The sequence below is a fragment of the Heterodontus francisci genome, chromosome 38, assembly GCF_036365525.1.
Source record: "Heterodontus francisci isolate sHetFra1 chromosome 38, sHetFra1.hap1, whole genome shotgun sequence".
Taxonomy (NCBI): domain Eukaryota; kingdom Metazoa; phylum Chordata; class Chondrichthyes; order Heterodontiformes; family Heterodontidae; genus Heterodontus; species Heterodontus francisci.
Genome location: NC_090408.1, coordinates 43,988,424 through 44,003,479, shown reverse-complemented (window position 1 = coordinate 44,003,479; position 15,056 = coordinate 43,988,424). Strand labels below are relative to the sequence as shown.

The following is a 15,056-nucleotide window of genomic DNA, read 5'->3' as shown; positions in this document are numbered from 1 at the left end:
TCAATAATTTCAGAGCATGACAGCCCCCCACTTTACTTTCATTTTTAGTTATTTTTTCTTCCCTTTTTTTTGGCATTCCTTTTTACATTTTTTACAATCTTTTTTTGTATTTATTTCAGTTCATCTTAGTTTGTTCAGTTTGCTCACCCACTGTTTTTTTCAGGTTGTTTTTCTTCAGGTTTGCACTTGCTGATGTTCAATATTCAGTATATTCACACCTAATCTGTACTAATGCTTTGTCTTTCAACACACCATTAACATATTGTTTGCCTTTGCTCCATGACCTTTTGGTCAGCTATGTGGCCTGGTCCAATCTGCACCTTCTCCTTTGTTATCTCTTGCCCAACCCCCACCTCACTTGTTTATAATCTGTGACTTTTCTAATATTTGTCAGTTCCGAAGAAGGGTCACTGACCCGAAACGTTAACTCTGCTTCTCTTTCCACAGATGCTGCCAGACCTGCTGAGTGAATCCAGCATTTCTTGTTTTTGTTTCAGATTTCCAGCATCCGCAGTATTTTGCTTTTATTATTGAGATAGTGATTGCGCTGGCTATGATTTTCCAGAATTCCTTAGAATCAGGAATGGTCCCGTCAGATTGGAAGTGGCAAATATTACGCCACTTTTCAAGAAAGGAGGTAGAGAGAAAACAGGGAACTACAGGCCAGTTAGACTGTCATTGGGAAGATGCTGGAAGCTATTATTAAAGAAGTCTTAACATTGCACTTGGAAAAGCATAGTATGATTAGAACAAGTCTGCATGTTTTTACTAAAGGGAGATCCTGTTTGACAAATTTATCAGAGTTTTTTTGAGGATGCAACTAGTAGGGTAGATAAAGGGAACCAGTAGATGTTATATACCTAGATTTTCAAAAGGCAATTGATAAAAGATTAATAGGCAAGATAAGGGCTCATGGTGTTGCGTGCATAGAGGATTGGTTAACAGACAGGAAGCAGAGAGTGGGCATAAATGCGGCATTTTCAAGTTGGCAGGCAGTGAATAGTGGGGTGCCGCAAGGATCAGTGCAGGGGCTACAGCTATTTACACTCTATATTAATGACTTGGATGAAGAAACAGAGAGTAATGTATCGAAGTTTGCTGATGATACAAAGTTCGGTGGAAAGGTAAGCTGGGGGAAGACGTAGAAAGACTGCAAAGAGATATAAACAGGTTAAGTGAGTGGGCAACAAGATGGCAAATTGAGTATAATGTAGGGAAGTGTGAAGTTGTTCACTTTAGTCGTAAAAATAGAAAAGCAGAATATTTTTTAAAAGTGTGAAACTGGTAAGTGTTGATGTTCAGAGAGACTTGGGTGTACTTGTACAAGAAATGCACAAAGTTAACATGCAGGTGCAGCAGGCTACTAGGAAGGCGAATGGCATGTTGGCCTTTATTGCAAGGGGATTGGAGTACAGGAATAAAGAAGTCTTACTAAAATCGTACAGGGCTTTGGTGAGCCCGCACCTGGAATACTGTGTGCAGTTTTGATCTCCACATTTAAGAAAGGATATACTTGCACTGGAGGCAGTGCAGCGAAGATTTACTAAATTGGTCCCTGGGATGAGGAGGTTATCCTACGATGACAGACTGAGTAAATTGGGCCTATATTCTTTGAAGTTTAGAAGAATGAGAGGCGATCTAACTGAGACATACAAGATTCTGAAAGGGCTGGACAGGGCAGAAGCTGAGAGATTGTTCCCAGTGGCCAGGGAATCTATAACACGGGGGACACAGTCTCAGGATAAGATGAGAAATTACTACACATAAAGGGTTGTGAATCTTTGGAATTCTCTACCCCAGAGAGTTGTGGATGCTCCATCACTGAATACATTTAAGGCTGGGATAGATAGATGTTTGCTCTCAGAGGGAATGAAGGGATATGGGGAGCGGGCAGGAAGGTGGAACTGAAGCCCAAGACCAGCCATGATCGTATTGAATGGCGGAGCAGGCTCGATGGGCCAGATGGTCTACTCCTGCTCCTATTTCTTGTGTTCCTTCGCACCCTCTCAAGGACCCTCACATCCTTCCTAAAGTGTGGTGACCAGAACTGAACACAATACTCTAGTTGAGGCCTAACCAGAGCTTTCTAAAGGTTCAGCATAACTTCCCTGCTTTTGTACTCTATGCCTCTATTTATGAATCCCAAGATCCCATATGCTTCGCTAACCACTCTCTCAATATGTCCTGCCACCTTCAAAGATCAATGCACATGCACCCCCAGGTCCCTCTGCTCCTGCACACTCTTTAGACCTGCGCCATTAATATTTTTAATAATAGTAAAATAAAAGCAAATGCAAGGAGTACGTTCTGTAGAATAATTGACAGTTGGCCTTTTGCACCTTCTCCTTCAATTTGCAAATGCATGAATGAAGAAGCACTGAACATGAATAAAGCCCCCTGACCTGGCATTTCAACTGGCCCACTGGACTGAGGGGCTCCAACTTAGTAATTATGTTGGACAGTGTACCAATAATTATTCAAATACAGACATTTAAAGGTTCAAAGAAACTTATTTTTAAAGAAGGAAAGTCTGTTGGGAGTATTAAGTATTCTACACCAATCTATTGGGAGAATAGTGACTGATACATGAAATGTCAATTTTCTGACCAGCATGGTGCTTCTTGAGTTTGCCACAAACATATGGAGTGCTTTGAACTAAAAGTACATCCTGTAGGCATTACTTTCCCTTCACTCAACCCACTCAATGAAGTGGTCTTGTACCTATTTCTCACCCTTACATCAAGTCACATACCGTTGAATCATTCAGATTTGTTGGTAGGCTGCCGGTTGGAACAGTGTGGACATGCCGCCAAGTGCTCGGCTCCTCAGCTATAGAGCCACAGCCACCGATGCTTCGCGCAATCGTCTGCCCCAAGGATAGGGTCTCACTGAGCCTGTGGCATCTCGCTGAAGGGATCTGAATGCATCTCGCTGATGAAGGCTGGTCACTTCTGGCAATAAGAAATAAAGTTTTAGAAAAAAAAGGATGAATTGGCACATGAAATTATTGCTGAATCCTAATGAATGTGTAAACATCTCTGTACAAATGTTATTTGGCTTTGAAATCAAGGTTTCCAAAAGCGTCAATTGGCAATCTTTGCTCCACATGTGATTTAAATCATTTATTTGGCAATTCAACCTAAATAAAGTCACAAAAAGTATCTATTTTACAGAAGTGCTCAGATTTCCAAAATCTTCTAGCTAATGCTGGGACAGGAACTGATTTGTATTCATTTCATGCAAGTTGACTAAATACAAACAGATAAATAGCCTTCAATGTGGGGAGGATCCATTCCATAAAATAAGTGCTCCATACCCTCTGTTTAATAATTACTAGCACCAGTGTGTCAACATCAACCAAAAATATGTTCGTTTCCAAATGTACTCGAACGACATCCAACTGTACCTCACTACCATCTCTCTCAAACCCTCCACTGTCTCTAAATGATCAGACTGCTTGTCTGACATCCAGTGCTGGATCAGCAGAAGTTTCCTCCAACTAAATATTACAATGACCAAAGCTGGTGTCTTCAGTCCCCGCCACAAACTCCATTCCTCTTCCTGGCAATTGTCTTTGGCTGAACCAGACTGTTCACAACCTTGGTGTCATGTATGACTGAGATGAGCTTCCGACCACAGATCTCCGGTATCGCTAAGATCACCCATTTTCACCTCTGTAACACCGCCCGACTCTACCTGCCTCAGCTTATCTGCTGCTAATACCCTCATCTATGCCTTTGTTACCTCTAGACTTGACAATTCCAAAGCACTCCTGGCCAACATCCAACGTTCTACCCTCCGTAAACTTGACATCATCCAAAATTCTGTTCACCATGTGCTAATTTTCACTATGTCTCATTCACCCACCACCCCTGTACTCGCTGACCTACATTGGCTCCCAGTCAGCAATGCCTTGATTTTAAAATTCTCATCCTTGTTTTGAAATCAAGGGGAGGTGGTGGCATAGTGGTAATGTCACTGGATGAGCAATGCAGAGGCCCAGGCTAAAGCTCTGGGGACATGGGTTTGAATCCCACCACAGCAGATAGAGAAATGTGAATTCAATTAATAAAAATCTGGAATTAAAAGCTAGTCTAATGGTGACCATGAAACCATTGTCAATTGTTGTAAAAACCCATCTGGCTCACTAATGTCCTTTAGGAAAGGAAATCTGCCACCCTTATCTGGTCTGGCCTACATGTGACTCCAGACCCACAGCAATATGGTTGACTCTTAAATGCCCTCTGAAATAGCCTAGCAAGCCCACTCAGTTCAAGGGCAATTAGGGCTGGGCAATAAATGCTGGCCTAGCCAGCAACGTCCACATCTCATGAACGAATAAAAAAAAAAATCCCATGGCCTCGCACCTCCCTATCACTGTAATCTCCTCCAGCCCCACAAACATTTGAGATATATGTACTCCTCTAATTCTGGGCTCTTATGCATCCATGATTTTAATCGCTCCACATTGGTAGCTGTGCCTTCAGCTTCCTCGGCCCTAAGTTCTGGCGTTCCCTCCCTAAACCTCTGCCTCTCTTCCTTTAGGATAGATGCAGGAAGGATGTTCCCGATGGTGGGGGGAGTTCAGAAGCAGGGGTCATAGTCTAAGGATACGGGGTAAACCTTTCAGGACTGAGATGAGGAGAAATGTCTTCACCCAGAGAGTGGTGAGCCTGTGGAATTCGCTACCACAGAAAGCAGCTGAGGCCAAAACATTGTATGTTTTCAAGAAGGAGTTAGATATAGCTCTTGGGACGAAAGGGATCAAGGGACATGGGGGGAAAGCCGGAACAGGTTACTGAGTTGGATGATCAGCCATGATCACAATGAATGGCGGAGCAGGCTCGAAGGGCCAAATGGCCTACTCCTGCTCCCATTTTCCATGTTTCTATGTTTAAGACAGTCCTTAAGACCTACCTCTTTGAACGTTTTTGGTCATCTATCCTAATATCTACTTAGGGGGCTTGATGTCATATTTTGTTTTAGAACAGTCCTGTGAAGTGCCTTGGAATATTTTATTACGTTAAAGTTGCTATATAAATACAAGTTGCTGTCCTTGTTGATCCTGAACATAACTCCGCATTCAAATGTTACCATATTTTCTGCTTGTTTTCCCTTGACATCTACTTCCCTTTGATTTTCTTAGCATTACTACAATAGGGCGGCACAGTGGCGCAGTGGTTAGCACTGCAGCCTCACAGCTCCAGGGACCCGGGTTCGATTCCGGGTACTGCCTGTGTGGAGTTTGCAAGTTCTCCCTGTGTCTGCGTGGGTTTTCTCCGGGTGCTCCGGTTTCCTCCCACAAGCCAAAAGACTTGCAGGTTGATAGGTAAATTGGCCATTATAAATTGTCACTAGTATAGGTAGGTGGTAGGGAAATATAGGGACAGGTGGGGATGTTTGGTAGGAATATGGGATTAGTGTAGGATTAGTATAAATGGGTGGTTGATGTTCGGCACAGACTCGGTGGGCCGAAGGGCCTGTTTCAGTGCTGTATCTCTAATCTAATCTAATGGACACTGGTTATTGTTCTTAGGAAAGGTTTTCCATGCTGAATCATCACATTTGCAACAACAGAAAGCATCATTCTGTCTCAATTATTATGCGAGATACAGCATCATTTAACATGAGTAATTGTGCAACAGAATTTTCCATTCTTTCCTTGCGAATGCACAAATAACATGGTTTGACAGCACTGGCACTTTGATGAAGCACAGGATATTTAATTTTCTACAGTCATTATTTAAAGCAGAGAAGCACTGTGGTGAAATGGGCAAGGTCTCCTCGCACGTACTTTACTGATAAATTCACACCAAAATAAACCGAGTGTAATTAGGCTGCAATCCCCGAGTTTTTCTCCGTACTGAACCATTATTAATCTATGGCCAGACAAAATATGCAACATACAGAAAGCTGTGTGTGTTCTGCCCACGTCTGTAAAGACATTCCGATTCTGGCTGTGATATTTAAAAATATGAAAGCAAAATACTGCGGATGCTGGAAATCTGAAATAAAAACAAGAAATGCTGGAATAGGGTTCCGAAGAAGGGTCACTGACCCAAAACGTTAACTCTGCTTCTCTTTTCACAGATGCTGCCAGACCTGCTGAGTGATTCCAGCATTTCTTGTTTTTATTTAAAAATATGAGCCTGAAACAGTGGTGTAAAGTTAGGTAGCTTTAGATAAAGTGAACGACTCCAAGAGTAGAGGTGAATGGGAAATTTAAAAAAAAATCAAACCATCAAACAAATGTGAGGTAATGCATTTTGGAAGGTCTAATGCAGGTGGGAGGTATACAATAAATGGCAGAACCCTTAGGAGTATTGACAGGCAGACAGATCTGGGCGTACAGGTCCACAGGTCACTGAAAGTGGCAACGCAGGTGGATAAGGTAGTCAAGAAGGCATTCGGCATGCTTGCCTTCATCGGTCGGGGCATAGAGTATAAAAATTGGCAAGTCATGTTGCAGCTGTACAGAACTTTAGTTAGGCCACACTTAGAATATTGCGTGCAATTCTGGTCGCCACACTACCAGAAGGACGTGGAGGCTTTGGAGAGGGTACAGAGGAGGTTTACCAGGATGTTGCCTGGTCTGGAGGGCATTAGCTATGAGGAGAGGTAGGAAAAACTCGGATTGTTTTCACTGGAACGACGGAGGTGGAGGGGCGACATGATAGAGGTTTACAAAGTTATGAGCGGCATGGACAGAGTGGATAGTCAGAAGCTTTTTCCCAGGGTGGAAGAGTCAGTTACTAGGGGACATAGGTTTAAGGTGCGAGGGGCAAAGTTTCGAGGGGATGTGCGAGGCAAGTTTTTTTTACACAGAGGGTGGTGAGTGCCTGGAACTTGCTGCCAGGGGAGGTGGTGGAAGCAGATACGATAGCGACGTTTAAGAGACATCTTGACAAATATATGAATAGGAAGGGAATAGAGGGATATGGGCCCCGGAAGTGCAGAAGGTGTTAGTTTCGGCAGGCATCAAGATCGGCGCAGGCTTGGAGGGCCGAATGGCCTGTTCCTGTGCTGTACTGTTCTTTGTTCTATTACTGGACCGCGCCCCCATAACCATCCTGCACAGCCTCCCCCCACCCCCTTAAGACATAGAAATTCAACTGGTACCGGTAGGGCATCATGCATAAGTGGTTCCCAATACAAAGAATTTCCAATGTTGAGTGGGGAACGATTCAGCATAATCAAAGGTGACAGTATGGAAACACAGTGCCAGTTGAAGTACCCAGAATTGCTTTCGTTACCAACCCCCTCCCCACCCCCTCGGTAGTTAACCAGAAAATATCGGCAGAGATCTAAAAGCTATCCTGCACCCAGACAGGGTAGGGCACAGATGTCTCAAAGTGCTTTACAGCCAACAAAGTACTTTTGAAATGTTGTCACTGCTGGAATATCGGAAACATGGCAGCCAATTTACACACAGCAAGCTCCCACAAATAGCAATGCAACAATGACCAGATAATCTGTTTTTGTGATATCGATTGAGGGATAAATATTGGCCAGGACGCCAGGGAGAATTCCTCTGCTCTACTTCTTCAAAATAGTGCCATGCGACCTTTTACACCCACCTGAGATGTTTCATCTGAAAGACGGCACCTCAGACACTGCAGCACTCTATCACTACCACATTGGAGCGCCAGCCTTGATTTTTGTGCTCAAGCCCTGGAGTGGGACTTGAACCTGCAACTTTCTGACTCAGAAGCGAGTGTGCTACCCACTGAGCCACGGCTGACACAATATTGTAATTTTAATAATTAAGAAATAACAGAAATCAGAATCCCTTATCGCCTTGCTGACTACCGGCTTTCTTGTGTATCTGAAATAAAGAGTCTGCTCTTGTGCAACTGAAAGCAGTTTATTGAAGTGCAGAGATATGAAAACACAGTTCTCTAACTTTCAGCTACAAAACAGTGCAGCTGAATCATAAGTTTGATTTCCACTGCCCTGATCTCCAAAACCAAGAGGATGAATGGGCATCCTCTGCCCAGAGCCCTGATTTAGCACATGCCCATGATATTTACCCTTGCATGCCTGGAACTCCTTGCACTGTAATTCTTGGAGACGGAGGCTTGCTGACGTCAATCACACCCGGACCAGGTGGGGAGACCATTAAGTTCCTAGTCCCTGGACAAGATGGTACAGATTGCAAACTCTGCATACTTTCTGCAGACGCACTGGATTTCAGAAAATACCTAAATAAATTAAAATCATTGAAGTGCATCTCTTTTTGTTTTTACACTCTAGGAAATAACCAGATACAAAAATTAATAAGCCGGTAAGATTATAGTTGGGGAGAAAAACTGACATTAAAATGCTTAAAATTAATGGGCTGGATTTTCTTCACCTGTTGCCAGGAGTGGCAGCGGGCGAAAAAAATGGTGGTCCGCACGTGCGAGCTGTGCACCACCATGCTGCTGCAAGGATAATGTGCTGGTCGGGCCATCCACCCCCTCACCAATCACATGGAGAGGCCAGGCTCTCCAACGCTGGCAATGGCGTCAGCTGCCTGTGCGCAGGTGCCTTTTTAAAGGGCTGCCAGCCCTGCTGGGTCATTTAAATTTTCAAAGGGCTACCCCCCCCCGGTATCGCTGATAAATCTATTGCCCCTCCCCCATAACAATTAAATTCAACATTTGCCCTGCACCCTCACCCCCAAAACACTTACCCTCAACACTTGACCTTCTTGCCCCCCCCCAAACCGATCAAAGTGCAGAGGTCACCCCTTGCCACTAGAGTAATCTGCATTAGGGCCCATTCTCCTTACCCCTCCACTGCAGTAAAAATCATAAGTTCCTCCACTTCCCCACCATGGTGGCGCCTGCTGTCCCTGGACAGGAAAGTGAAGGCGTGTGAGTGCCGGCCCCCGCTTGGAAGATCGCGGTCCAAAGGTAAGATCGCTGTTGATTTTATTTAAATGTATTCATTTCATTAATTTAAATATGTTAATCTGACCCCGTTGTCCCGCAGAGCGGGTTTGTGGGAGGGGGGTGCCACGGAGCCTCACCACCGCCAGGAAGATCGGGCCTGGCATTCCCAGCATAAAGCTCCGTTGCAGGCCACTGCCAGAATGATCTTCCAGACGCCTCCCCCACCCCGCTCCCTCTGCACCACAGAGCCTGCCATCGGGAGCTCAGTAAAATCCCAATCAGTTTGCTTAGATTGAATCACCCCCATCAGTTAAGACTTTCTTTGATTCACTTCAACTCACGAGTTTATAATACACTAACACTGGACTCTGAAGCGCTCACTCGGGGAGGTCCAGCAGTCACACTTGCTACCACACTCCAAGCTTCCACCCCCAAAAACCATAAACTACTGCAAATTAAATAACTGCAGTATTATCCCAAAAATAGACATGTGAATTTGTCTGTAATTTCTGGAAGTGCCCAAGACTAAATGCATTTGCATTCGGCGATGGACTGCCCTTGTGCCACCAGACTGGCATTGGTACCTTAAGGCTGGTAATTGGTTAAATATTTGTACTCGGAATATGAGGAATGTTGGCAAGGCTGTACTTATTGCTCATTCCTAGTGGCCCTTCTTCAGAAGTCATTTGTACACCTAAGTGGCCTGGTACAAAGGATGTTAAGTCGTAATGTGGCCCAGACTGGGTAAAGATGGCTGCTTTCCTTCCTTGAGGGACATTGAAGAGTCCTGACTGCAAAAGACAAAAGACAGCCAAGCCTCTGCTAAAGCTGACCGTCCTCATAAATTTGTTGGTCTCATTGTGTTAACAGTAAGGGTTTGCTACCAGATGCTCTAACTGAATAGCACAATGCCACGAGTCAGGCTCATGAATTGGATTACTTAATTGGGATTTTTTCATCAAAATATCCAGACCATATAGCATTTGTGCCCCGCATGTTCAAACACTACTTTTTACTGAGTGTAGGTTGGAACCCAAACTCTTTCATTGAACATTGCAAGACTTCCAAATTAGGAAATCCTGGGACCAGGCCTCTTCCTTTACCGTACTGCTCAAGCAGCCTATTGACAGTCAGAGTGACACTGAAGGGAACTGTGCAGAAGTTGGTGACCTGGGTACGTCCTATTTCCGAGCAGCGGGGAATAGGGTAGATGATTCTTGGATTTTGAGATGAGAAAAAGAACAAAAATTATTCAAAACTTCCCAAAAATTCATGGAAAAAATAATGAGATATACTTTGTTCATTCACATTTTATATCATCATGCTGCAGCAATAAATTACCTGCCAGGGCCTCGCAGATCTCGGATTTCAATACCCAGGAAAGGAAGGAACAAATTGCCACAGAACGGACATGTCGTATTGAGGTTGGAGTCATCCGCTGTCCAGCCAGCCATTATTTCCTCATCATACACCAACGAGTCACAAGTTCGACACCGGGAACAGCTGGAGATAAGAATCTGTGGAATGTGAACAATAAGTGAGTGCATTTTTCGTTAACTCTGTTTCAAAGAAGCAATCACAAAGGGTGGCAAATTCTCAACAATGCTGATTTCATGGAATGGAATGGAGTAGAATGCCAACATGAAATGCTAGTCCTGTTATCAATAGCTACCAGCAATAATTATCACACACCTGGCCCACCTAAAGTTACATTTCTGTTAAATGAACAAAGTGCACCTCAGACAGAAATTCAAGATTAAAAAAATCATTTCCTCCTAATCGAAAGAAACTTACTATTTCTCTTAGTTACTTCCTCTTTTGAATCTTAACTTTACATTACAGAAGGTACATTCCCCCCTTTACTGTTCCTCTATTGTCTAAGCTACAAACACTGGCTCTGATATGAAATATTGACATGACATTCCACATTGAAAAGTCATTTATGTGCAAATTGTAACCATCCTTTACAATAAAGGAGCATCAGCTCCTGAAAGGAGAGAGAAAAACTGATTTGGATGAGGTATGCGCCCAGCAGGCAAAGCACCTGGACTGAAGCAGAGTATCATAGGAGTTTAGAGCCAGCAGGAGGGCATTTGGCCTATTGCATCTGTATCTTTGCAGGAGCAATTCAAAACAATCCATTTCACAGCCCCACTCTCTCCCCATTGCCCTGTATATTCTGCTGAACTAACTGCTGGATAAAGTGTTGCATCGTTTTCAAACTTAATAAGTCAGGCTGCAAATTCATTTCATTGCTGTTTGACACAACGATGGCACAGAATGTTGACATAACAATCACAAAATTTTACAGAACAGAAACAGTCTATTTTGCCATCGAGTCTTGACAGTATTTTCTCTACATGAGCCACCTAGTGTCATCTCACTCTCCTGCTCACCTCTCACACACTGTCATTCCTCTTTCAGTAGCAACTATTTAATTCCCTTTTCTAAAAAAACAGACTTTATTTCAACAACTTAAAGATTTTTTTTTCCTATTCTCCATCTTAATTCTTTCCTGATTGCCTGAAATGTGTGCCCTCTTCCTGTCTCACCAATCATTGGAAACAATCTACCACCTTATCATAACTTATTATATTGAAGGCCTCTATTTGGTCACTCTGTAACCTTCTCAGCGGCAGTGAAAGAAGCTCTAACTTCTCTATTCTCCCTTCATTAACTATGACGCCCCCTTAAAGGCCTGCTACCTGACGGGACCCGATGACATGCGTCGGCTTCGGGTCTGGTTGGGTCGCACTTCCGGGTCCGGCATTCAGACTCGGGTCGGGCCGTATCGGACACGCTCTCTCAACCTCAGGCAAGTGACTCTAATGTTAATTTACTTTTTGGATTTTAAAGGTAGTTTTGTTACAGTTATTTTAAGCTTGTGCAGGTAAGGAACAAAGTGAAAAATGGAAGGTAAGTTAACTGATGGTTGGGTTGGGCGCGGGAGAAAATGGAAGGACTCGGGCTGGGCCGGGTTAGGTTCGGGGTCAGATGGGGTTCTGTCAGGCTTGGGTTGAGTCTCATTTGCAGACCCGAGCAGGCCTTTACTCCCCCTCTCACTCGCTGCAGCTTTATAGGTCTAGTCACAAAGTACTGAGAATCAGGTCTGTGATTTCTGACACTGCGTGTTCCTGATCTGAGAACCATCAGACAAGGTACATGGCTATCCAATGCGTTCCCTGTAACATATTTCATTTTTCTATCAGTCTTCTGACAGATTTTTTTTTTTATTTCCTTCACCCCCTTCCATAATATCCACAATCAGTGACAGAAATTTCAGCCATTGTTCTAGGGTTCTCTTTCCACATATACCCATCTTCCCATATTTCTCTAAAGCTTCCTCGACGCCTACCTCTGGCTAAACCTTTAACTACCTTCTTTAAGTGTTCTCCAAAGTTCTGCTTACTGCCTAACCAATCCTCCACACTTTATCCCTCTGTTAGGTTGGAACCTCGGGATAATTTGGTACATACAGAACCAGGCTGAATACAGAAAGTTCAGAGGGGAAGTGAAAAAGAAGAGAAGCAAAGAGGGAGTATGAAAAGAGACTGGCAGCTAACATAAAAGGGAATCCCAAAGTATTCTATAGGCATATAAATAGTAAAAAGGTGGTAAAAGATGGAGTAGGGCCAATTAGGGACCAAAAAGGGGCTTTACACATGGAAGCAGGGGGGACAGTAGAGGTGCTCAATAAATACTTTGCATCTGTCTTTACCAAGGAAGAAGATGCTACCCAGGCCATGGTGAAAGAGGAGACAATTAATATGCTAGAAGGATTTAAAATTGATAAGGAGGTGGTATTAGATAGGCTGTCTATACTCAAAGTTTGCAAAGCACCAGGACCGGATGAGATGCATCTAAGAATAGAGAGGGAAGTGAGAGTGGAAACTGTAGAGGCACAGGCCATAATTTTCCAGTCTTCCTTAGACTCAGGGGTGGTGTCAGAGGAATGGAGAATAGCAAATGTTATACTCTTGTTCAAAAAAGGGTGTAAAGATAAGCCAAGCAATTACAGACCAGTCAGTTTAACCTCGGTGGTGGGGAAACTTCTAGAAACAATAATTCGGGACAAAATAGGCACATGGACAAATGCGGGTTAATTAAGGAAAGCGAGCACAGATTTGTTAAGGGAAAATCATGTTTAACTAACTTGCTGGAGTTTTTTTGAAGAGGTAACAGAGAGGGTTGATGAGGGAAATGCTGTTGATGTGGTGTAAATAGACTTCCAGAAGGCATTTGCTACAGTGCCGTACAATAGACTTGTGAGCAAGGTTTTAGCTCATGGAAAAGGAGTAGCAACATGAATATGAAATTGGCTGAGTGACAGGAAACAAAGAGTAGTGATTAATGGATGTTTTTTGGACTGGAGGAACGTTTGTAGTGGAGTTCCCCGGGGTCAGTGTTGGGACCCTTACTCTTCCTGAGATATATTAACGACTTAGACCTTGGTGTACGGGGCACAGTTTCAAAATCCGCGGATGTTATAAAACTTGGAAGCATTGTGAACTGTGAGGAGGATATTGTAGAACTTCAAAAGGACATAGACAGGTTGGTGGAATGGGCAGTCAAGTGGCGGATGAAGTTCAGTATGGAGAATGTGAAGTGATTCATTTTGGTAGGAGAAGAATTCTAAAGGGGATGCAGGAGTAAAGGGACCATGGGTGTATATGTGCGTAAGTCATTGAAGGTGGCAGGACAGGTTGAGAGAGCAGTTAATAAAGTATACAGTATTCTGAGCTTTATTAATAGGGGCACAGAGTACAAGAGCAAGGAGGTTATGTTGAACTTGTATAAGGCCCTAGCTCGACCTCAGCTGGAGTATTATGCCCAGTTCTGGGCGCCACACTAAGGGAATATGTGAAAGCATTGGAGAGAGTGCAGAAAAGATTCACAAGAATGGTTCCAAGGATGAGGAACTTCAGTTATGAAGATAGATTGGAGAAGCTGGGACTGTTTTCCTTGGAAAAGAGAACGCTGAGAGGTGATTTTATAGAGGTATTCAAAATCATGAGTGATCGGGACAGAATAGATAGGGAGAAACTGTTCCCACTCATGAAAGGATCGAGAACGAGAGGGCACAGATTTAAAGTAATTGGCAAAAGAAGCAAAAGTGACATGAGGAAAAACTTTTTCATGCAGTGAGTGTTTAAGATCTGGAATGCACTGCCCGAGAGTGATGCAGGCAAGTTCGATCAAGGCACTCAAAAGGGAATTGGACTGTTATCTGAAATGGATCGAGAATGTACAGGGTTATGGGGAAAAGGCGGGCGAATGGCACTAGGTGAATTGCTCATTCGGAGAGCCAGTGCAGACAAGATGGGCCAAATGGCCTCCTTCTGCAGTGTAACAATTCTGTGATTCTTAAAGATGCCAAAACTGTATCATTGCTCTTGATTCGTTCCTTTCCTCAAATGTTCACTCAGGTTGAACCAGACCTAATCTTAGTGTCCTTGTCGACACTCAGCTGAATTTCAAACCACACTTCATTCATCATTAAGACCACATAATTCCATTTCCACGCTAGGCCTGTCATCACAGAGACTCTTAGGCAAATGAACAGATTCTGAACATCTCCATCTCTGGGGATAGGTTGTCTACCAATATCCATTATAAGCCCACTGACTCCCACAGCTACCTCGACTACACTTCTTCACACCCTACCTCCTGTAAGGACTCCATTCCATTCTCCCAGTTTCTCCGTCTCCGACGCATCTGCTCCGATGATGCTACCTTCCATGACGGTGCTTCTGATATGACCTCCTTTTTCCTCAACCGAGGATTTCCCCCCACTGTGGTTGACAGGGCCCTCAACCGTGTCCGACCCATTCCCCGCACCTCTACCCTCACCCCTTCCCCTCCCTCCCAGAACCGTGACAGGGTTCCCCTTGTCCTCACTTTTCATCCCACCAGCCTCCATATCCAAAGGATCATCCTCCGCCATTTTCGCCACCTCCAGCGTGATGCCACTACCAGTCGCATCTTCCCCTCCCTTCCCCTGTCAGCATTCCGAAGGGATCGTTCCCTCCGCGACACCCTGGTCCACTCCTCCAGTACCCCCACCACCTCGTCCCCATCCCAGGGCACCTTCCCTTGCAATCGCAGGAGGTGTAATACCTGCCCATTTACCTCCTCTCTCCTCACTATCCCAGGCCCCAAACACTCCTTTCAGGTGAAGCA

The 15,056-nt window shown here is 44.1% G+C and overlaps 1 protein-coding gene across 13 annotated transcripts in view; it reads right to left on the bottom strand.

Moving 5' to 3' along the window:
* Positions 1–15,056, bottom strand: part of dennd4a (DENN/MADD domain containing 4A) — a 202,499-nt gene that overhangs the window by 30,896 nt on the left and 156,547 nt on the right. For all 13 annotated transcript variants that reach the window (XM_068018271.1, XM_068018275.1, XM_068018270.1 and 10 more), the window contains 3 exons: positions 10,218–10,393; positions 8,031–8,201; positions 2,753–2,951 (listed from right to left, as the gene is read on the bottom strand). In XM_068018271.1, coding sequence (XP_067874372.1) covers positions 2,753–2,951; positions 8,031–8,201; positions 10,218–10,393 — 546 coding nt within the window. The remainder of the gene's footprint in view (positions 1–2,752; positions 2,952–8,030; positions 8,202–10,217; positions 10,394–15,056) is intronic.